Source organism: Gorilla gorilla, chromosome 1 (genome assembly GCF_029281585.2).
Source record: "Gorilla gorilla gorilla isolate KB3781 chromosome 1, NHGRI_mGorGor1-v2.1_pri, whole genome shotgun sequence".
NCBI classification, from domain to species: domain Eukaryota; kingdom Metazoa; phylum Chordata; class Mammalia; order Primates; family Hominidae; genus Gorilla; species Gorilla gorilla.
The window spans coordinates 219,069,218-219,093,977 of record NC_073224.2 but is presented as its reverse complement, the minus strand read 5'-3'; the positions used below and the strand labels follow the sequence as shown (position 1 = coordinate 219,093,977).

At 40.9% G+C, this 24,760-nt stretch overlaps 1 protein-coding gene across 34 annotated transcripts in view; it reads right to left on the bottom strand.

The window, feature by feature from the left end:
- Positions 1-1,765: 1,765 nt before the first annotated feature.
- The window catches only part of EIF4G3 (eukaryotic translation initiation factor 4 gamma 3), a 365,343-nt gene continuing 342,348 nt past the window's right edge, over positions 1,766-24,760 (bottom strand). For all 34 annotated transcript variants that reach the window (XM_063702106.1, XM_031011513.3, XM_055386789.2 and 31 more), the window contains 7 exons: positions 22,817-22,942; positions 21,295-21,376; positions 18,783-18,881; positions 10,207-10,353; positions 8,527-8,608; positions 6,102-6,248; positions 1,766-2,798 (listed from right to left, as the gene is read on the bottom strand). In XM_063702106.1, coding sequence (XP_063558176.1) covers positions 2,617-2,798; positions 6,102-6,248; positions 8,527-8,608; positions 10,207-10,353; positions 18,783-18,881; positions 21,295-21,376; positions 22,817-22,942 — 865 coding nt within the window. In that variant the 3' untranslated portion in view covers positions 1,766-2,616. The remainder of the gene's footprint in view (positions 2,799-6,101; positions 6,249-8,526; positions 8,609-10,206; positions 10,354-18,782; positions 18,882-21,294; positions 21,377-22,816; positions 22,943-24,760) is intronic.

Below are 24,760 nucleotides of genomic sequence, written 5' to 3'. Positions count from 1 at the left end.
CTCTACTACCTGAAATCCCTCCCTGGTCAGACCCCTGCAAAAAAACAGCTACTGATTCTCAAGAGGCAGTTACCATCCTGTATTCCCCTAAACTCCCCTCCCTCAACCCCTTGAGTGCTGTCAATACCTTCTAAAAACTTCTATCACTCAGAGAAGATTCCTTGATCATAATCCTCTGCACTTTGATTCTGGAGGTTGTTTACTCAGTTGATCATAGAACCAGGCTGCTTCTCCCAATTGAGGGATCCCAGGCAAAGCCTGTGGTCAGGCTCCAAAACAGCTTTTCAGGCCCCATCTTTTATGGCTGATGCTGTCGCATACCCTTCAAAAGACTTTCAGGACTTGGTCCTTCAACAATAGTATTCTGTGGTGGTGTGCGCCTATAGTCCCAGCTACTGGGGAGGGTGAGGCAGGAGGATCGCTTGAGCCCAGGAGTTTGAGGCTACAGTGAGCCATGATCAAGCCACTGCACTCCAACCTGGGTGACAGAGCAACACCCTGTCTCAAAACAAAACAAAACAAAAGCAACATACAGCAGGGGTCCCCAGCCCCTGGGCCAAGGACACGTACTGGTCCATGGCCTGTTAGAAACTGGGCTGCACAGCAGAAGGTGAGTGGTGTGTGAGCAAGCATTTCCACCTGAGCTCCGCCTCCTGTCAGATCAGCGGTGGCATTAAATTCTCACAGGAGCGCAAACCCATTGTGAACTGCACATGTGAGGGATCTAGGTTGTGCATTGGGGACCAGTGGCATACAGCATTCCACCACTGAAAAATGGCCTCTGTGGGCTTATGTAGTGGGATCTTGTATTGTGTTCAGCTACACTTCAGAAAAACATTTTATTGCTATAGAAAATTTTGTTCTTGTGTTTCACAAGTCTTGCCAAGTCTCTTAATGTGGTATTTCTTCAGAGATGGAAGCCAGCAGAAATCTCTTGTTATCCAGATACAAAAGACAAAGACTATTTATCTGGGAGTAGTCTGGCTTTCTTCATAAATACAATTTGTAGGTTGATGGCCCACAAACAACTGAAATGGAAAATCATCTGTAGAGACTGCGACTTCATGAAAGGGTGGGAAAATTAGAAAGCACAGCACTCCAGTATCTCTAGGAGAAGCAGAGGCCCAAGCAGAGGCCCACAGTCAGCTTTATACTCACCAGAATGGCTTGAATGAGGTTGGAGTTGGCAGACAATGTGATTTGCATACATGGTATTGGCTTGATTTTAAACCCCACCCCCACTTTTATAAAAATCCCACCCCCACTTTTGTAAAAGCATAATATAGCTTTTGGTTTTATTCATTCTTTAGAGGACATCTTTGGGTTTCTTAAGCATTGCAGGCAATTGATGGAAGATTTTAAAATCAGTGGTAGTGGCAGTCTCAAAGTGAATTATTGTCCTGAGTCCTGATACACAGAGTGGAAAACTTAGTTATCTAAAGGACTGCCCTTGAGGCTTACTGTCCTGAATGCATTTTTAGTTAGTGTTGGAAACAAGTTTCACTGGACTCCCAGTGGGGCATTCCCACCCAAGCACAAGTGCCCTCCTTACCCACAAAGTAGCTTGCTTTTTCAGTGAGTAGAGACATATACATACATACATGTGCATGCACATACGTGTGCATACACGCACATACACACACTCTCTCACTCTCTCTCGTTTTGTCTCTCTCCCCTCAGGAGTGATTTGAATTAGACAATAAATAGCCAGACAGCACCCCCAGGAATGGGCACACATGCAGCAGCTGTCCAAAGGAGAAGTCACTTTACTTTCTTTTAAACTTGCAATGTTTGTCTTTATTTTGTTCTTTATATTTTCAAAGTGAAAAGAAATAGTACTGAGTCAATTTCTTTTTGTTTTTTTAAATATTTGTTCTATGTATTTACAAGCCTTAAAGTTGCTCTAAAGATTTCAAGAGTATTAAGAGTACTTTTCTCAGGGTAGCACTTTTTTTTTTTTAAACAATTCTTGGAGTTCTGTGGTCCACAGCATTTCCTTCTGTTTCAATGTTATGTATGTTTTGATTACTATTGTGATTTTTTAAATTTTCTGAAGCAAGCTGAGAGGCAGGCAGAAAGATTTGATGCCAAAAAAAAAAAAAATCTTTCTTACCTTGTTCACCCCAAACTTTCTCAAATCTGGACTAAATGCTATACCTTAAAACAAACATGAGGTGCATCTTGAAGGGGAGGGAAATTTATTTCTCTGCTTTTTCTATTATACAAGTTGTTTACAGAAACTGCAAATTAAAAAATTACACTGGCATTTGCAGTCCTTAAAATAAATTAAAAGTTCTCAACTTTTTTTTTTTTTGCTAAACATTTTTTTAAGTATGAGTCCTTGTTTAAAAAGAAAAGATTAAAACAGAAAATATTTTCTATAAATAATACATGTATTTTGGTTTTAGTGCTCCCGCCCTAAGGTTTGAAGTTTACTTTTATCCAGTACCTTTTTCCTCCATGATCACCTTTTTTTCTCTTTCCCCTCTCCCACTCGTGCACACGTGGGGGTTTCTGCGAGAATTGGCCTTGCTGCACTGTGATTGGCGAAGACGTGAAACTTTTTAAAAAAATACTTAAATTGTTTCTTTTGTTTCGTTTTGTGTATTTGAAGTTTTAGTTATCCTCAGACTCCTCTTCTGCTTCCCGCAGCCACGTGAAGAATGCCGTGACAGATTTCAGAGCCACACCCTTCCCATTCTGCTCTGCAGGGTCCTTGCTGCTCTCCCATTTGTAGAAGGCATCCTCAGAGATCACCTCCTCATCATATAGACAATCAAAAAACATCCGCAGCAAATCTGCAAGGAGGTGAAAATAAACTATAAGCTTTGGGACACTGTAGTTATGAGGAAAAGAATATATTTCAAAATAATGAATGACTGAATAAATGTGCATTAATCCCCCCAGAAAAAAGCAATAATGACAATTCACCATACTTGCTCTTGACAGTATAAACAGCCCAACAACTTGTTTAAAGAAGAGGAAAAAAAGATTGAAGCAGTCTAAATTCTTTTTTATTCCTATTATTTTGTACAATTTGAACTTTTTTTCTTTTTTTTTTTTCTGTTTTTTTTTTTTTTGAGAGACAATCTTGTTCTGTCCCCAGGCTGGAGTGCAGTGGTGTGATCTTGGCTCACTGCAACCTCTACCTCCTGGGTTTAAGCAATTTTCCTGCCTCAGCCTCCTAAGTACCTGGGATTATAGGCACCTGCCTGGGTTGAAGCAATTTTCCTGCCTCAGCCTCTCAAGTACCTGGGATTACAGGCGCCTGCCTGGGTTGAAGCAATTTTCCTGCCTCAGCCTCTCAAGTACCTGGGATTACAGGCGCCTGCCTGGGTTGAAGCAATTTTCCTGCCTCAGCCTCCCAAGTACCTGGGATTACAGGCGCCGGCCACCACAGTCAGCTAATTTTTGTATTTTAAGTAGAGAAGGGAGTTCACCATGTTGGCCAGGCTGGTCTCGAACTCCTGACCTCAGGTGATCCGCTCATCTTGGCCTCCCAAAGTGCTGGGATTACAGGTGTGAGCCACCGTGCCCGGCCCAATCTGAACTATTTTCTGATACCAGTGAAGCTGTTTCATATCATGTTTAGCTCAATCTAAACCCTATAAAATTTAAATACGAGTAGTTTTTTACTTTCTTTTTACTATTTTCTGTGCTGCAAGTTTACTGTATTATTTTTACAAAATTTGGGGGAAGGGAGAAAGGCAGGATATGCTTTTTCTTCCTTGTAATGTTGTTTTAAAAATGAAGAGGTGGCCGGGCGCAGTGGCTCACACCTTTAATCCTAGCACTTTGGGAGGCTGAGACAGGCGGATCACAAGGTCAGGAGATTGAGACCATCCTGGCTAACACAGTGAAACCCCGTCTCTACTAAACATACAAAAAATTAGCCGGGCATGGTGGCGGGTGCCTGTAGTCTCAGCTACTAGGGAGGCTGAGGCAAGAGAATGGCGTGAACCCGGCAGGCGGAGCTTGCAGTGAGCTGAGATTGCACCACTGCACTCCAGCCTGGGTGACAGAGCGAGACTGCGTCTCAAAAAAAAAAAAGAGGTGATCATTCACATGGAAAACATGAGTAAAAGCTATCTCATCTGGATTTTATCCAGTGAAACTACACCTGTTATTTACTGTTTTAAACGTCCAAACTATCTGTGTGATTTTAATTCTCGGTTTTACTCTCATAGTAAAACTGAGAATTATAGTTATCATATATAATAAGTTATTAGCTTATAGTTATTATAGTCAGCTCTCCGATCATTTATATTAATGGAGGGAGGCAGTGGAATAAACAATAAATGCTAATCAATATTAGGTTTATCATGAGTCGTATTAACTTTTTTTTTTTTTAAATGGAGTTTTGCTCTTTTTGCCCAGGCTGGAGTGCAGTGGCATGATCTCGGCTCATTGCAACCACCGCCTCATGGGTTCAAGTGATTCTCCTGCCTCAGCCTCCCAAGTAGCTGGGATTACAGGCGTGCGCCACCACGCCCAGCTAATTTTGTAGTTTTAGTAGAGACGGGGTTTCACCATGTTGGCCAAGCTGGTCTCAAACTCCTGACCTCGGGTGATCGGCATGCCTCGGCCTTTTTTTAAAAAGACTTATCTTTGTAATTATATTAGTTAAGCTAATATTATCAAATTATCTGATCCATGGTAGATTGTCTCTTCAGTTACACTATAAGGATAATTTGCTTTGATCTTTTCCTTTATCTCCAAGAGCAATTCAGGACTAGGAAAGAAGGAATTTTACAAAAGCGAAAATAAGGAAGTACCAAAGAACTACTTGAGTGCTCTAATAGCTATGTACTGCCCGCTTTAACAAATACCAACTGAATTTTCAAGATGTAATAAAAATCATTAGTTAACACCAAGTATCACTAAGACTTAAGTGTACAGGTTGCTTTGTTTCATTAGCCAAGAATTAATCATAACCCTTAACTAAAAACTATTCTGAAACTCCTTAGTAAATATAGCATGGTAAATACACTACACTTAGGGTCTTTGTTGGGTGTCTAAAGATTCTAGAGTATCATCCTCAACATCATTAACCATTTTCATGCCCTAGACCTGTGTTGTCCAATATGGAAGCTATTAGTCAAACATGGTTATTTAAATTTAAAGTCAATAATTCAGTTCCTAAGTCACAACAGACATATTTAAGTATAGAATTGCCACATGTGGCTCATGGTGACCATACTCAATGGTATGGCTATATACTACCATCACTGTGGAAAGTTTTATTAGGCCTGCCCTGGAATGGGGATGAAATAACCTAATCTAAATAGTTTTCTTGTTGTGATATTTTCATACAAATATATACAAATATATAACAAATTTATTTATTTTTTTTTTGGACAGAGTCTTGCTCTGTTGTCCAAGCCGGAGTGCAGTGGCACAATCTTGGCTTAGTGCAAACTCCGCCTCCCAGGTTCAAGTGATTCTCGTGCTTCAGCTTTCTGAGTAGCTGTAGCTGGGACTACAGGCACATGCCACCACACCTAGCCCATTTTTGTATTTTTGTATTTTTTTTTTTTGAGATAGAGTCTCGCTCTGTCGCCAGGCTGGAGTGCAGTGGCGTGCTCTTGGATCACTGTAACCTCCGTCTCCTGGGTTCAAGCGATTCTCCTGCCTCAGCCTCCCAAGTAGCTGGGATTACAGGTGCCCGCCACCACACCCAGCTAATTTTTTGTATTTTTAGTAGAGACAGGGTTTCACTGTGTTAACCAGGATGGTCTCGATCTCCTGACCTCATGATCCATCTGCCTCGGCCTCCCAAAGTGCTGGGATTACAGGTGTGAGCCACCGTGCTCAGCCATTTCTGTATTTTTAGTAGGGATAGGGTTTCACCATGTTGGCCAGGCTGGTCTTGAACTCTTGACCTCAAGTGATCTGCCTGCCATGGCCTCCCAAAGTGCTGGGATTATAGGAGCAAGCCACTGCACCCAGCCAAATTCAAATTTATTAAAGTTAGTTATATGAGTTTGTGTTATTAGTGATTCTTTTATTGTCCTTTGTTCAAACCCTAAATCATCTCTAAGTCCTGGCTTGGATAAATCTCGCTCGTTGGTTAGATTAACTGTAACATGAGATAAACTTACTGGCAGGTTGATCAAGTTTTACTATCGATGCTTGTAGTGCATAAAGTGCTTGCAGTTCCTTCTCTGTATCTGAGTCTAGGTACTTGAGTAAGATCGGCACTCTCTGCTTGATAACAGCAGTGTCCACTCTGAAGGTAGAAGAGTCGGCTAAAGGTGATAGAAGAACTAGGAATTACATTTAAGGAGTTAACATAGAATTATCTTTAATTTTCTTTCTTTTTTCTTTTTTTGAGACAGAGTCTCAACTCTATTGCCCAGGCTGGAGTGCAGTGGCACAATCTAAGCTCACTGCAACCTCCGTCTCCCAGGTTCAAGCTATTCTCCTGTCTCAGCCTCCCAAGTTGTTGGGACTACAGGCGCCTGCTCCTAGGCCTGACTAATTTTTTTGTGTATTTTTAGCAGAGACAGGGTTTCACCATGTTGGTCAGACTTGTCTCGAACTCCTGACCTCAGGCGATCCACCCGCCTCAGCCTCCCAAACTGCTGGGATTACAGGCATGAGCCACTGCTCCTGGCCTTTCTTCTTCTTCTTCTTCTTCTTATATTTTAGATTTTATATAATAGAGACAGGGTCTCGCTATATTGCCCAAGCTGGTCTTGAACTCTTGGGCTCAAGCAATCCTTCTGCCTTGGCCTCCCAAAATGCTGGGATTACAGGCACGAGCCACTGCAACCTGGCTCATTTTCAATTTTCTGAGTACAAAGGACCCATATGGCTCTACAAGAGAAGAGGAGGCAAGAAGGTCTAAGGCAAATATTTTGAAATCCAAAATGCTCTGAAATTATTAATGAGACATTCTCTCACAAATAATAAAAAATATGGAGGGGGATGCATTTTGAATGCTGGTTTCCCTCAGGAGTAGCGTACCCAATTATCTTTAATTATAATGAAACAGTGACTGTGGTTTTATGACAAACTACAAAAGCAAAATTAATCAAATGTCTTACCATAAAAAAAGGTTAAGTGAGGTGATAGATATGTTAATTAATTTGATTCAATCATTCCACATTGGACATGTATATCAAAACATCACATTGTACCCCATAAACATATACAATTATAATTTGTCAATCAAAAATAAATGAAACATGGAGTAGGAATTTCAAGTGAGTATTTAAAAAAAGCAACATAAAAAGCAACATTAGAAAAGGAAATTAAAGTGACACTTAATACAAATCTTTTCAGAAGGCTAAAATAATTGGAACCATTTTGTTATTACTAGGATAAAAACTAACTGTGGCAGTGGCAGATAACATACCTAATCTAGGCCTTTTGAGGGAAAGGAATGATAAAAAGGGGCTGAGAAATGAAAAGCATCCTCAGTACAAAGACACATACGGGTTTATATTATCTGTAAGTTATCACTAAGACACAATTTTGTTTTTAAAAGCAGATTTTGCTTTTAAAATCTGGCCATCGTGGCTCATGCCTGTAATTCCAGTTACTCAAGAGGCTGAGGCGATAGGATCCGCTTAAGCCCAGGAGTTCAGGTCCAGCCTGGGCAACACAGTGACCCCCACCATCTCAAGAAAACAAAAACCAAACAGCTTTTGGACTTCCCAACTCGAATTTTAAAACATGAAAGTCTTATGATGGTTCTATGGATACTGAAAATGATTTTTAAAAATTTCATGAAGACTTTCTACTTAGCTTTGTTATTTATCTCATTAAAGAACATTGAAAATAAATTCATTGCAAATCTTAAATTACAATTCTGAAGCTATATTAAGTGGCAGAAAGCCATCTTCAAAATAGAGACAGACTTGAAATTCTGAGACACCTTTGCACTGATGAATTTTTTTTTCTCGCTTCAGTGACAGAAGTATGAATTTCTATCTGAAACTAAAGAGATGTCTTCATTGAATAATGTTAAACATTGTATACAGCTTGGAATATTTGGGATTTCTACTGACCCTAATCCTATCAATATTAACAATTCATAAGCCAATAAAATTGTCTTATCATATCAAATAAAGTCAACAAAGAACAGGACAAACTGTTGATATTTTTTTCTTCATGTATGTACTTACATAACATGACTTTTTTGATGAGAATAACCCTATACTGATAATCAGATTAAGAATATTCAACCCGTTCATTATAATTCATGATTGGAAGGAGGAGGCGGCCCTGAATGTTAGAGGTGAAAAGATAAAGAAAAAGCTACACGCAACGTAGTGAAAAACAATCCAAGGAGCATGCAAGGCATGTGGTAGCTGGTTAGATCTGGGTTCTCTGTAGGCGGAGCAGCTATTTGTCTCCACGCTTGAGACAACCAGGCATCACAGACAGAAAGGACAGTGCACAGAAAAGTAAGCTACATAGGAGAAGTTTTGAAAACAATGTAAAATCAAACTGTATACTTAGTAGTTGACATAATGGGGATTTCAGATGTTATGAGCTGCCTTCAGAAATGTTACTTACCTATAATAGCTGCTTTACAAACAGCAGTCATTAAAGCTCTAAGGAATGTAGGTGAACTCATCTGGATTTCGTCTAGATTAGCCTGAAGTCAAAAAGAAATAAAACAATTAAAGATAACCTTGCTCAGCCAGGCACAGAGGCTCATGCCTGTAATCCCAACACTTTGGGAGGCCGAGACAGGAGGATCACTTGAGGCTAGGAGTTGAGACCAGTCTAGGCAATATAGTAAGACCCTATCTCTTAAAAAAAAAAAAAAAAAAAAAGCTGGGTATGGTGGCACATGCCTGTGTTCCCAGCTACCTGGGAGACTAAGGTGGGAGGACTGCTTGATCCCAAGGGTTTGAGGCTGCAGTAAGCTATGACTGCACCACTGCACCCCAGCATGGGTGACAGAGCGAGACCTTGTCTCGAGAAAACAAAAAACAGGCCAGGTGCAGTGGCTCATGCCTGTAATCCCAGCACTTTGGGAGGCTGAAGAGGATGAATCACCTGAGGTCAGGAGTTCGAGACCAATCTGGCCAACATGGTGAAACCCTGTCTCTACTAAAAACACAAAAATCAGCTGGGTATGGTGGCAGGCAGAGGCTGAGGCGGGAGAATCGTTTGAACCTGGGAGGTGGAGGCTGCAGTGAGCCAAGATTGCACCACTGCACTCCAGACTGGGCGACAAGTGCAAAACTCCATCTCAAAACAAAAAACAAAAAACAAAAAAAGATACCCTTGCGTACCAGAGAAATGATCTCCTGAACATCAGGACTGATCTGGCACTAAGAACAGATGAGTCACTGTTTTTTTTTTTGTTTTTTTTTTTTTGAGACCTCGCACTGTCACCCGGGCTGGAGTGCAGTGGTGCGATCTCAGCTCACTGCAACCTCTGCCTGCCAGGTTCAAGCGATTCTCCTGCCTCATCCTCCTGAGTAGCTGGGACTACAGGAGCCCTGCCTCAGCCTCCCCAGTAGCTGGGACTACTCAGCTAATTTTTTAGTACTTTTAGTAGAGATGGGGTTTCACTATGTTGGCCAGGCTAGTCTCAAACTCTGACCTCGTGATCTGCCTACCTCGGCCTCCCGAAGTGCTGGGATTACAGGCGTGAACCATCACACCCAGACCAGATGAATCACATTTTTGCACATTCTTGCTAAAATTAAATGTCCAATTCATTGAAAAATAATTTGGCTATTGCCAGTTCTATGTGCTAATATTTGAATTAGCAGTATTTACTTTTCAGGGTCCTTCCCACTGCCTATCCTCTACTCATTCAATTATATAGTGTTATGTACTTGTACATTTGGAAGTATAACCACTTAAAAACATATTTTATTCCTCAATAAATAATCCATATTAAGATCATCTACTCAATCTATGAAAGAACGACACCACAACTGCAGTGTATTTTAATGACTACTTACTCAGAAGCATGTAACTATTTTTACATGTGCCAACACTGCTTTTTCGTCTTAATTTTAATGTGAATTAGAAGTTAATCTCAAGCATTACTTAACCCCTTAAGTGGTGAGAAAAATGTTACTCTTTTCTAAGGATGGCAAAACAAAAGCATTTAAAAACTAATTTAATTAAGGTTAAAAATTCATGAAGTGAACTGATAGGTAAGCGAATTAAGGGGATCCCACAAGAATCTTTCCTGTAGAGGTATCAGGGAAGGTGACATAGTCTTTATACCTCTACCCAGTCAAAGATCTGTTCATCATTCGCTTTGTCCTCAATAATGAGTTTCTCGAGTCGCTTATACAGCTCTTCGGCAGACAGTTCTTTCTTTGAAAGTGCTTCAGAGGAACAGGGACTGTCAGACTCTATGAAGTCCAACTTCTGAAACATAAAAGGTGGAACATATTAATATATTAATATAATTCTATGTTATTATCATCCTGAGAGAAGAACAAAGTCATAGGTTACGTCTTCTATTTTACATGGAATCAAAATGATCAGCAGAGGCTATTTTATGTTTGTAGTTTTTTTTTTTTTTTTTTTGAGACAGGGTCTTGCTCTGTCACCCAGGCTGGAGTAGTTTGGCTTACTGCAACTTCCACATCACGGGCTCAAGCAATCCTCCCACCTCAGCCTCCTGAGTAGCTGGGACTCCAGACCCACACCACCACACTTGGCTATTTTTTTGTATTTTTAGTAGAGAAGGGGTCTTGCCATGCTGCCCAGGCTGGTCTTGAACTCCTGGGCTCAAGCAATCCGCCCTCCTTGGCCTCCCAAAGACTGGGATTACAGGCATGACTCACCACGCCCAACCTGTTCGTATTATAGTTTTGAAAAATTGTCAGTCCATTATCCTTCTGAATATTTTTCCAACTTCTCACACCGTGTATCTTAAAAAAGAAGGTAATAAACCCCCTATAATTATCTCTAGGCTATGGTTACACGCAAATAATCTTGAGCTTCAATCTTCCCCTTAGCTGCAACATAGCTCTTTAAGGCAGGATAGGAGCCCTAGAAAAGGGTACAATTTCACTCTCTTTCTGCAACCTATGGTTTAATATTAGTATTGGTACTCAGCAGCTATCAAAACTAGATAGTTTTGGCTTTGTTAAGTTGTGGCCATTTCGAATATAGGTGTGAGAAATGATGCTATAATTGTTTAGCACTTAGATACATAGTTTTAAAAAATCTATAATCAGGCTGGGCGCAGTGGCTCACACCAGTAATCCCAGCACTTTGGGAGGCCAAGGCAGGAGGAGTATATGAGTTCAGGAGTTTGAGACCAGCCTGGGCAACATGGCAAAACCCCGTCTCTACCAAGACAAATACCAAAATTAGCCAGGTGTTGTGGCATGCTCCTGTGGTCCCAGCTACTCAGGAGGCTGAGATGGGAGGATTGCTTGAGCATGAGGTTGAGGCTGCAGTGAGCTGTCATTGTGCCACCGCTCTGCAGCCTGGCAATAGGGCGAGATCCTGTCTCAAAAAGAAAAAAAAATCTATAATCAAAATTATTCATAATTTTCAAAGGACTAAAGAAATGAAGTACATAGGTATGCCTTGCTTTATGTGGCTTCATTATACAAAAACCATAAAGATGAAAATATTAAGGATTACTCACATAAGGTTTTCTCTAATACTCTTGAATACTCTGGTATGGTCCTATACCCTATCCCCAATCCACAAAGTGAAAACCACAGTCTTGAATTCTGTCATCTGATTGTTCCATTTCTACCACTTACGTAGCATCTCTAAATTATATTTCCCAATAAGGTTTTATTATTTATTTATTTTTGACTTGGGGTCTCACTATGTTGCCAGGTTGGACTTGAACTCTGGGGCTCGAAGATCCTTCTGCCTCAGCCTCCCGAGCAGCTGAGACTACAGTGTGCACCACTGCACCCAGCTCCATAAGATTTTAGAAACATGGTTCAATATTACAATTTTTCTGATTTAGTATTGGTTAACTATACATCCAATCCATGATGCTCCAATATATGCAAAAAAGCACAACATGTAGGCCATAAGCTCTTTAAGCAAACTATAAGTCAAGATACAGGCCAAGTATTTTTCAACCTCATTGTTCAAACTATACTCTAAACATTTTTATATATTCATTTTATTATATATATATTATTTTGCCTTTTTTTTTCTTTTAAACTGAAGTCTCATATTTATTTATTTAGACAGGGTCTTGCTCTTTCGCTCAGGTTACACTGCAGTGGCACTATCAAGGCTCACTGCAGCCTCGACCTCCGATTGCTTTTTTTTTCTTTTAAACTGAAGTCTCATATTTATTTATTTAGACAGGGTCTTGCTCTTTTGCCCGGGTTGCAGTGCAATGGCACTATCATGGCTCACTGCAGCCTTGACCTCCCAGGCCAAGTGATCCTTAGCGAACTAATGCAGGAACAAAAAACCAAATACTGCGTGTTCTCACTTATAGGTGGGAGCTAAATGGTGACAATACATGGACACATAGAGGGGAACAACACACACGAACCTATCAGAGGGCAGAGGTTGGGAGGAGGGAGAAGATCAGGAAAAATAACTAATAGGTACTAGGCTTAATACCTGGGTGACAAAAGAATCTGTAAAGCAAACCCCCATGACACAAGTTTACCTATAGAACAAACCTGCACATGTACCCCTGACCTTAAAATAAAAGTTAAATTAACAAAAAAAGAGGACTCAGGGAGAGGGAGTGGAGAAGGAGGAAAGAGGAGAGAGGGGAGAAGAGAGGAGACAGAGAGACTGGAGAGAGAAAGAAAGAGAGAGAGAGAGAGACAGAGAGAGAGATACTATTGATGGCAGCGGCTGCTGCCATCACGCTGGCTGCAGCAGGGAGGTGCAGCTGGGGCTGTACACTGCATGGAGCCGGTGGGAGCCCTGCCCCTTCTGAGTTGGGATGGAAGCTGCCTGTGCTACTGCAGCCACCCAAACCGCAGCTGCAGACCCAAGCCTCCTGCTCTTTGGAGCAGGCAGGAGCCCTGCCCTCCCACCCAAACTGCAGCTGTGGATTCGAGCCTCTCGAGGGAGCAGGCAGGATCTCCCGTCCTGGGTGCTGTCGCAGCTGCCTGACCTGCGGCTGCAGACCTGGGCCTCCCGTTCCACAAAGCAGGCAGGGGACGGGAAAAGGGGGAGCCCTGCCTCTTCTGAGTTGGTGGGGTGGGAGCTCTGGGGTGCAGCTGTGGCTGCCCTCCCAGGCATGCAGCACCTGGGCATCTCTGCAGTCAGCACCCTCGGGTGTCCCAGGAAAGACCCCCTGTCCCTGCAGGCTCAGGGTTGCCTGCTCTCCGATCTTGGAGTGGGGTTGGGACCAAGCCCCAGGGCCATGAATGGCAGCAGGAGGCAGACAGAGTCCTGGGTGGAAGGGGGCAGGGTCCCCAGTAAGGCCCCACCCTCAGGCCAGGGAGGACCTGAAGGCTGGGGGCTGGGATGCCAGTCCAGCAGAGTGGAGTAGGGGCTCATGGTGCCTCTTCCAGGCCCAACCATGGCTGCCTATGGACCAATCGGCATGCATTTCTTCCCCTCTGAGGTATAAAAGCCCTGGACTCAGCCAGAACAGGGCAGCAGATGGCCAGAGGACAAAGAGGGTAGAGAGACGATAGGAGGACCAGCTGCAGAGAAGAATGCCTTCTCTGCTGAGAGCTGCAGAGATGACCTGCCAGCAGAGAGAAGGTACCCTCTCCACTGAGAGCTTCAGAGACCTGCAGAAATGTCCAAATGACCTGCCTGTGGAGAGGAGCTATCCTCTCCAGAGCCTCCTCTCTACAGAGAGCTGAACACTCCGTGGGACAACCTGCCTACTAGAGAGGAGCTACCCACTCCTCTGAGCTGTTCTAACACTAAATAAAACTCTTCTTCACCCTTCATTTGTTTGCGTACCTCATTCTTCCTGGACACAAGAAAAGAACTCAGGCAAAGGTGCCATGGCCACAGAGGTTTCTGGCCAAAAAAATCGACACCCCAGAGATCCCGTAACACTACTGCTTAAATACTTTTGATAGTCACAGCCCTAAAAGATACTTTAGCATGAAAGAGTTGAAATAACAGCCAGCCCCAGCACTGGCCTCTCAGTCAACTAAAAGTCAATTAAAAGACACAACCCCAATCCTTGGAAAATGAAGTCCTTATTGTTCAACCTGGCACCAGCAAGCTGCACCAGAAATGGTGTGATGCCAGTTTCCTGGTGGTCTGCCACAGGGCTGGGTACTGGTAAGTTCTATGCAAAATTCCCAAATTCACTGAAATTTATCAGACTCTTTTTTCATTATGCAATCCCCTGGTGTTGATAATGCATGTATTTAACGAGACTCCACAGTTCTAAAACAGTTGGCTCTAACAGATCTTGCCAGTTCAATAGTTGTGTCAGTGGAGGGATTGAATCCTGGAACTTCAGCATCTTCCCTATTATGTATACTTCTCTATTATGTATACATCACCATCTTCCCTATTATGTATACTTCCATTATGTATACTTCACCATCTTCCCTATTACGTATACATCAATTTTCAAATATTAAACCCACCTTACATTTCTAGGATAAACCCTACCTTATTATTATTATTTTCCCAATATGGAGTCTTGGTCTGTCACCCAGAGCTGGAGTGCAATAATGTGATCTTGGCTCATTGCAACCTCTGCCTCCTGGGTTCAAGCAATTTTCCTGCCTCAGCCTCCTGAGTAGCTGGGATTACAGGCGTGTGCTACCACACCTGGCTAATTTTTGTATTTTTAGTAGAGACGGGGATTCACCATGCTGGCCAGGCTGGTCTCGAACTCCTGACCTCGTGATCCGCCCGCCTCGGCCTCCCAAAGTGCTGGGATTACAGGAGTGAGCCACCGTGCCCAGCCAATCCTACCTTATTATAATGTATTACTCTTATTATATATTGTTGGATTTGATTTTCTAAAATTGTATTGGGAATTTTTTCTCAATGCTTATGAGGCATATTGGTCTACAGATTTTTGAAATGTCTTTGGTTTTGGTATCAGACTAATGCTGACCTCACAGAAATACTCACTCCTCTTCAATATTCTGCAATAGTTGTAGAATTCTTCTGTTAAATGGGTATTATTTCCGCTTTAAATGTTTGGTAGAGTTTACCAGTGAAACCATTTAAGCCTGGAGTTGTTCTGTGGTAACATTTTCAACTAATGAATTCAATCTCTTTAACAGATATGCAGGTTATCCATCTCTTGAGACAGCTCTAGTAGTTTGTATCTTTTAAGAAATTTGTGGCTGAGCGCAGTGGCTCACGCCTGTAATCCCAGCACTTGGGAGGCCGAGGCAGGTGGATAACCCGAGGTCGGGAGCTCAACACCAGCCTGACCAACATGGAGAAACCCCATCTCTACTAAAAATACAAAATTAGCCAGGCATGGTGGCACATGCCTGTAATCCTAGCTACCTGGGAGGCTGAGGCAGGAGAATCACTTAAACCCAGGAGGCAGAGGTTGTGGTGGGCAAAGATCACGCCATTGCACTCCAGCCTGGGCAACAAGAACGAAACTCTGTCTCAAAAAAAAAAAAAAAAAAAAAGAAAGAAGTTTGTTCATTTCAACTAGTTCAACTAAATCGATGTATTCAACTAGGGTTATTTCTTTTTGAAGGCAGGGTCTTACTCTGCTGTCTAGGCTGGAGTGTAGTGGTATGATTACAGCTCACTGTAGCCTTGACCTCCCGGGCTCAAGCAATCCTCCCACCTCAGCTTCTCGAGTAGCTATGATTACAGGCATGTACCACCATGCCTGGCTTATTTTTGTATTTTTTGTAAAGATGGGATTTTACCACGTTGCCCAGGTTGGTCTTGAACTCCTAGGCTCAAGCAATTTGCCTGCCTTGGCCTCTCAAAGTGCTGGAATTATAGGCATGAGCCACCACGCCTGGCTGAGGTATTTATTGACATAAAGATTATTCATAAAATTTCCTCACCCACTTTTATGTATAGAATCTGTGCTGATGTTACCGCTTTCATTCCAGATATTAGTAATATGTACCTTCTTTTCAAACTTTTTTTCATGATCAATCTGGCTAGAGGTTTTATCACTTTTATCTTCTCCAAGAACCAGTTTTTTTTTTTTTTTTTTTTTTTTTGAGATGGAGTCTCGCCCTTTTGTCCAGGCTGGAGTGCAATGGTGCAGTCTTGGCTCACTGCAACCTCCACCTCCTGGAGAACCAGCTTTTGATTTCACTGGTCTTTCTCTAAAAATTTTTCTATTTCATTGATTTCTGATATAATGTTTATTATTTCCTTTACTCTACTTGCTTGGAGCTTCATTTGCTCTTATTGTTCTAATTTCTTTTTTTTTTGGTGATAGGGTCTTGCTCTGTTGCCTGGGCTGGTCTCTCAAGCTCCTGGGCTCAAGCAATCTTCCTGCCTTGGCCTCCCAAAGCGTTGGGATTATAGGCATGAGCCACTGTGCCTGGCCTTATTTTTCTAATTTCTTAAGGTTGAAGCTGAGGTTATTGACCTTTCTTCTTTTCTAAATATCGATGATATGTTGTGGTTTTGTTTTCATTCAGTTAAAAATGTTTTTTACTATCATGTTTGATTTCTTCTTTGACCCATGGGTATTTAGAAGTATGTTGTTAAGTTTCTCAGTATGCATTGCCCTAATTCTTAAAGGTTAGTTCAGCTGCACAGGGAATTCTACATTTACTGCTCGTTTCTCAGCACTCTGAGATTATTCTACCATCTTCCGGCTTTCATGGTTGCTACTGCAAAGTCTAATTTTTTGTGTATTTTTTTTTTTGAGGGGGAGGCAGGTAGGTAATGTGCTTCTTCTTTCCAGCTTCTTTAAAATCTTTCATTTGTCTTTGGTATTATGCAGTTTCACTAAAATATAATTATCCTGTATTGCATATATGGGCTTTCATTATAGATTTGTATATTTTATCACTTCTAGAAGTCTCAGCCACTGTCTCTTCAAATATTGCCTCTTCTCCATTTAGGCTAATTTTCCTTCTGGGACTCCAATTAGATAGGTTAGATGTTCTCTCATTCTTTCCTCCAAATCTCCTAACATATTAACATATCTTAGATAGCTACCTACAGATTTTGGTGTGTGTGTGTGTGGCTTTTGTTTATTTATTTTATTTTTTATTTTTGATAGGCTCTCACTTTGTCTCTCAGGTTGGAGTGCAGTGGTGTGATCGCATCTCACTGCAGCCTTAAACTCCCATGCTCTAGTGATCCTTCTGCCTCAGTCTCTTGAGTAGCTTACGACTACAGGTGCACCAATACACCTAGCTATTTTTTTTTAGTAGAGACGGGTCTCACTATGTTGTCCAGGCTGATCTCCAACTCCTGGCTTCAAGAGATTCTCTTGCCTCAGCCTCCCAAAGTGCTAGGATTATAGGCATGAGCCACTGCACCCAACCTTTTCTTTTCTTTTCAAATCTCTTTAACCATTTTGACTAGTCTCTTGTTTGCTCATTTTTGTGATTCTTTCTTTTACTATAGTGTTATTTTATACTCTGAATGATAATTCCATTACCTCAAGTCCATGGGGTCTACATCTACTACTTATTGTCTGTTTACTTTTATCTTTACTTATTTAATTGTATGTTAAATGAACACCAAGTGTCAACTCATATATTTAAATAATTTGTATTTGTAGAAAATAAGGGGACCTAAGTTGAGGATGTTTCTCCAAAGAGCATTTTGATTTGCTTCTTCTGGGAGCCAAGGTAATACTGAACTGGGACTAAGTCAACTTTTTCCATGACATCTGACAGCATTTGTAATAGTATCTTCCCACTGGGCTATGTGTCCTTTGGGCAATATGCCCTTCACATGTAATTACTATTCACAGTTCAGGTTTCATCTCTGGCTTTTCCCCCTCATTAATTCTTTTTGTCCCTTTGAAGGAAATTACTTCCACCTCTTCTAAGTCCAGTAACACATCAGAAGTTATGCTTCATGCAGGTTCTTATTGCTGTGGCAAGAATGCTCTTCAGTGTTCCAGACTACAACCAAAAAGAAAGCTAATGTCCGTAGCAACCTAATATAATATCTTTATCCAGAACAAAATACTTATTTTAAAGTCATTTTCAGATTGCATTCTTGTTCTCTTTTTACCTATGGTGATTTTTTTTCTCCTTATTCCTGATTTTGTTGGCTGTCTTAGCCTTAGTTTTCCTCATGAGTTTTAGGATTTTGATTTTCAGTAACGTTTTGAGAGAGTTTTGTTTTCTTTCTGTTACTTTTCTTGATCTAATTTGTTTTATGGTTACCTCAACCTAACAGCCCACAAATCCTCCTATAGGACCAGATTATACTGATCATGGGGTCTTCTGTTTTGTAGATTTCTGGATCTAGTTACCAGTCAGTAGGCAGGATAGCTAAGGTTCTGGGTATAAGACTGTGTCTACTTCCTTGCACTTATTTACCTGTGCAGTTTCAAGCTATAAGCTTGTCTCTAATCTTCTACCTTATAAGGGTATTAATGGTCTCCATTCCCCACAGAATAACTTCTGGCTGCTTCTGGCCTGCCATCAGACCCAGAAATCAGGAGACAGCTTTGGCCCTGTCACCTTGCTTTATTTGTTAACTTCATTTCCGCTTGCTGTAGCTTGTTTTTCTACAGGTTGCTAAGTCTTTTACATTTTCTTTTTTTAAATATCAATCATCTGATGACCACACAGTTGGAGTGGCTTTAAAAGCATGAACTTAAAAGGACATCTGTACCAAGATTCCTATTTTGATGTAATTTTAATGACTGGAATACGAAGGAAATTACCTTCACTTCCTCTATGAAATAGATCAACTACTATCAAACAGCAAAACATAAGCCTTGTTCTTACCTGCTCCAAAAGAAAATTATGTACATCTTCTCCTTCTGGTAAAAAGTCCTTCCAGCTGAGGTCAGCCTCCCTCCATAAGGCTCCCACTTTCTTATGGCTCTAAAATAGAGATAAATCCAATCCATTTACTTTCACAGTGGAAGAAGAAACAGAAAAAAAAAAAAAAAAAAAAAGATTTGCTTGAAGTCAAACAGTGCAAACCCCAAAAAGCTGAAAAATCAAAACGTTTCCAGCAGGGCATGGTGGTGCACACCTGTATAGTCCTAGCTACTAGGGAGGCTGAGGCGGGAAGACAGCTTTCACCCAGGAGTATGAGTCTGGCCCAGGCAACACACACAGCAAGACCAGTCTCGAAAACAAACTTTTCCTCGCTGATAAAAAGTTAATCTCTTAAGACTTGTGACTTTCAAACTAAGATGTCTGAATGCACATAAATACAATGGTGAATAATTGAAGTACAGCTGCTTAAGATTAAATAACTTATTTATGAGGTGACTAATCTGGGGAGCTACAGCTGGTTATTTGGGATTTATAAACATCAAAAAAAGTCCAATACACAGAGTTTATAAATTCCACACTGTGTCTTTTCCTAGATAGCTCTGTATGTATCTGCTATTAAAGCCATTCAAGAAGCCTCACTAGAATCCCTCTTCATAATAGATCACAGCCATGCTGCCTGATACAAGGAGGCTTAAGGCAGTTGTTGCTCCTGAACCAGGAATGAGAAGTGTTTCAAGGGCAAGAAGCACAAGGTTGAGCCCAAGAGAGACAATAAAGAAGAGCTGTTATCAGGTAGAAAAAAGCGAAGAGGTACAAGTCCTCCACCTGAAGAAAGTTACAGTGACAACGGAAAATGCCAGGTTTGAGGCTGTTGCTGTCATCTGAGAGGTATGTATTAATTACTTCATAGAGTAACTTGTCCAAGGCATAGCTGAAAATATAGTGGAACCAGAATTTGAACTTGGCCATCTGGCTCCAAAGCTTACACTATATGAGAATTTAGTTTTATTTGGAAGTAGGGTTGTGCTGTTTCTATACATCAAAGTTAGTAAGAATGTGAGTTTTTAGTTATTATTATTAATTTTTGAGACAGAGTCTCTCTCTGTAGCTCAGGCTGAAATGCAGTGGCACAATCTCGGCTCACTCCAACCTCCACCTCCCAGATTCAAGCGATTCTCCTGCCTCAGCCTCCCAAGTAGCTGGGATTACAGGTGCCTGTCACCATGCCTGGCTAATTTTTGTATTTTTAGTAGAGATGGGATTTTGCCATGTTGGCCAGACTGGTCTCCAACTCCTGACCTCAAGTGATCCACCCGCCTCGGCCTCCCAAAGTGCTGGGATTACAGGCGTGAGCCACTGCGCCAGCCAGAATGGGAGTCTTTTTTTTTTTTTTTTTTTTTTTTTGAGACGGAGTCTTGCTCTGTTGCCAGGCTGGAGTGCAGCGGCATGATCTCGGCTAACTGCAACCTCTGCCTCCCGTGTTCAAGCGATTCTCCTGCCTCAGCCTCCTAAGTAGCTGGGACTACAGGCGCGTGCCACCATGCCTGGCTAATTTTTGTATTTTTAGTAGAGACAGGGTTTCACCATGTTGGCCAGGATGGTCTCGATCTCTTAACCTCGTGATCTGCCCACCTTGGCCTCCCAAAGTGCTGGGATTACAGGCGTGAATCACCGCGCCCGGCCAGAATGTGAGTTTTAAATAAGGACTAAAGTCAAGTAGGTCGGAGAGGAGGAAATTCTGGACATAAAAACTAGGGTTCAGTAAAAATTTTAGTGCCATTAAGCAAAGAGTAGTATTAACAAATAGTCAACAGAACTAGAGACAAGGATATTTAGTGCATCTGTTTATGAATAACTACCACACAAATGGGATACAGAAGGACTTCTGTATCAGAGGGAGGAATGAAACACTGACTTTAAACATTAAAATCTATCATCCAATATCTTTGAGTCAGGTGTAAGTAAGTCAGAAATCACTCCAGAATCTTCATTTCTGAGTTCTGTTTTGTTTTGACATCTCTCATCCCTCTCATCCTAGACATTTCATTCCCTTTGTGATGCCACAACACTTCCCCAAACCTCTTAGACTTCTAACAAAGCACTTTCACTCTTTTGAAATTATCGGTTTAGATTTATCTGTTCCCACTTTACAGACTGACAGCCTGCCATAGACTGACAGCCTCCAGCTCTATGGAGCTTTTCGTTGAAATCTATTAAAACATATAAATGATATATCCATTTTGTTTCAAAGGAAGAAAAAATCAACTACAAATAAAACATGCCTTGAGATTCTTTAGAATTATACCAAATCTAGTCAAGATTTGATAATTCTGCCCCAAGATATTAGCAAACAGAAGGACAAATACACCTCAGAAAGAAACTGGGTTAAAGCAGAGACCTCACTCTTAATTACTTGCACCCTGAGACCTAAGCTATTCACAGATAACCCAAGATCAAGATCACTGCCCTTCCTAATAATACTGTTGAGTCTGACACTCAGTGTAACACTCACCATTTGTTTGCATAGTAGGTGCAATATTTCAGAAAGCAAGACCCCAGCTCTTCCAACAGGAAGTAAAGGTTTGCTAAATTCTCTGTAAAAGATAGGAGCAGTGATTAAGTATCTCTAAAGAAATCCTTTCTTCTAGAACAAGAGGCAAACAATGTGTGACCAAAAACCAGATACTGTGCAACCTACATAATACTGGGCAAGCCAAAGCTCCAGGACATGCTCTAAGTCATTTTCAGGAGAAGTTCCTGAAAAGGTACATGTGAGTTCTTGGTTTTTACCTTTTTCTTTAACCACTTCAGTGATAGAAGCAACACAAAGATCAGATGTGGTAATCTGTTTGTTTATGTAAGTTCTGCTTCAAGCTAAAATGAGAAGCACCTTAGGTAACAGGGAGTTGTGATGCTTTTATAAAGTTTTTTTTTTTTTTTTTTTGAGACAGAGTCTCACTCTGTTGCCAGGCTGGAGTGCAGTGGCGCAATCTTGGCTCACCGCAATCTCCAATTCCCTGGTTCAAGCGATTCTCCTGCCTCAGCTTCCCAAGTAGCTGGGATTACAGGCACGTAACACCATGCCCAGATAATTTTTGCATTTTAGTAGAGACAGGGTGTCACCATGTTGGCCAGGATGGTTTTGATTTCCTGACCTTCTGATCCGCCCGCCTCGGCCTCCCAAAGTGCTGGGATTACAGGTGTAAGCTATTGCGTCTGGCCATATATAAAGTATTTTTAAGAAAGGAAGCTTTTCTTTATAGATGAAATTATGGATGAAACAGCGAAGGGGCCAATTTTTTAATAGTCTAAATCAGTATTTACCAAACTGTGTTCCATAGGATATCTATACTCTAAGTGAGGCAATGCTGAATTAAACAAAGCTAACTAGTTTTTATTTATTGCTTTACTATAGGACTGTCATAAACTTTAATATGCTAAGTATGTTTTGTTAATCTCAAAGAAAAGGGACATGACCATGTGCAAAGTTTGACTATATAAACAACTTTTGTGGAAACACTAGTGTTTCGAAGAACAGAGTTTGGGAACCACTGGTCTATATAACGTAGCAACCATTCCCCACTCACATCCAAACGGAGGAATACTTGAGATCTCTGTTTATTAAAATCATCCTTTTATTATAATCATGAGCATGTACTATGGGGTAATGCAGTCTGACAAGTTACAATGGGAAAATATAACTACTTACAGCACTACTGCAATGATAGACACAAAAGCCAGATGAACATTAAGCTTCTAGAAGCAGTCATCTTCCAGTTACACGATTCTGGAGCCAATCTATCATCGCCACTACCCTCAACAGACCACAGGGCTATCATATCCCCAGAATATCTCAGGTGTAGACCTAGCATAAGGTAACATTTTTACACTGAAATCAGAAGTCTTAAAGAGTCACAGCCTGCATTCATGAGTCTCCAAAGGCGATAATGGGACAGTACTATGATAGAGAGCTAGCAAGTGAGTTATTAGTCAGTTCTACCTGATATATATCAAGAGAAACAAGTATAACTTACATGGTAAGTTCTCTCATGGAGATTCCACCTTCTTTTAACATGGGGGTCACCAGTTCAGCAAGGTACAACCAAATATGGGGAATATCAATGGCCATGTCATCTGCCAATTCCAAAGTTTCTGAAAAACTGAAAAGGAACAGGGGGTAAAAATCACATGCAAATGTAATTCAAAAGTTAAAATTAAATAAAGAGATAAAAAATCAGTCAACAAATACATATTAATCATCTGCTATGTTAGGTACAGTCTAGCCACAAAGTGACTGGTAAATACATTACCATTCTCAAAGAGATTATATTAGCGTGGGGAAAAAGACTAGAACAGACAAAAGCATACTTGCAAATAGGGCTAATACTCTGAAGAACATGAACTATGTACCAGAAGGAGGTCAGAAAATACCTCCATATAAAGGTGACATTTGAAAGCCTTAAATGATGAAAAGAAGGACAGTCCTGTGAAGTTCTAGGGGAAAAATTATCCATTTAATCCTGCACTATAAAGAATTCACCACAGTTGAATATCATATCCTCTGAGTCAGTCAAAAGCACTGACTAAACACTTACTGTAAAAGACAAAAATCTGTGTCCTTGAGGAACCTTACAATGGGGAAAAAACTGGATGGATATAAAAGAGTCTGGCAACATTACTAACATTATCATCATTATTACATGTTACAAACTGTTCTATCTCTACAGAAAAGCTAATGGTTTCAGGCTTTTGTGCTATGAATTATAAATATTTCTCAATGTCAAGCAAATGGGAATTAAATATAAAACTTAGGAAAATCAAATATAAAATACCAGCACTCTGATGTAGGCTAAAAATCATAGCTATTCATTTGGAAGTATAAACAAACAACTCAAGACTTTGTTAATTATTTCTACATACAATATATAATAAAGTACAAAAGCAAATGAATTTAACTACAGGAGACATACACATAACTGCAAGTCATAAGGAAAGGGAGGAATGAATTGAAGAGCTAAGAGCAGGTGGTAATTGTATGCATGCCCTTTCAGATCTCTACAATTGTAAAACGTGTGCTTTTCCACTGCAGTTCCAGGTTCTAGCCAAAGTATGCCACCCTTTTTTCAGAGGCCTACATCTCACTAAACTTTTCACTTAAAAATAGCTACCACCATAGGCAGGGTCACCATTCTGAAGCTGCCATTTCAAAACAGTTTGCAGCTCAGCCATATTATCTAACTCTGGGCTTCATGAATCCTTAATTCCAACTTTCTGACCTCACAGCTTGCAATTATTTGATGCCGAGGACAGTGTCTGTGTTATGGCAAATAGATGTCAAATAATTGCAGGTTCTCTCATTATGTGCATACTCTGGGTTCAGTTAATGTACCACTGATGGAATATAATCTAGCTGGACTCCAGGATTTCTAGGTTAACCACCTGATCCTGCCAACTCATGCTCTGTGGGCTAGCAGCATAAATTAAGCTGTTTAATGGGCCCAAGAGACAACTGTAGCCATGCTGGTCTTTCAGCAGTGTACCTGCTGCTATTTTTATCTCATATATTTTATCTCAATACAAATAAAATATACCCATATTCTTGCTTTGGTTTTTTATGCCTTGATCAGTCAGTTCATCATAGGACAGTCCACAGAACACAATCAGTGGTCAAATCTATACTGCTAACTAAAAACTTTTTTGGCTGAACATAGGATTTCCATAGAACAAGCCTGTAAGAAGCTTATTTTTTTTTTTCAGGTTTACAGTTCTTAAATCCTGTTGCATGATTCTAAAAGAAAAATCTTGAGTGTGCTGAAGCACCCAGGTAATAACTGTCTTTATGTCTTTGCACTACTACATAGCCTATAATAATGCTTTGCACCACATGTATTTTCTAAAAGCTGAAAAAATGAAACAGAGCTACATCATACCCTTGCCTCTTGGCATGTAGTGACCATCACAGTCATTGGACTGTCAGG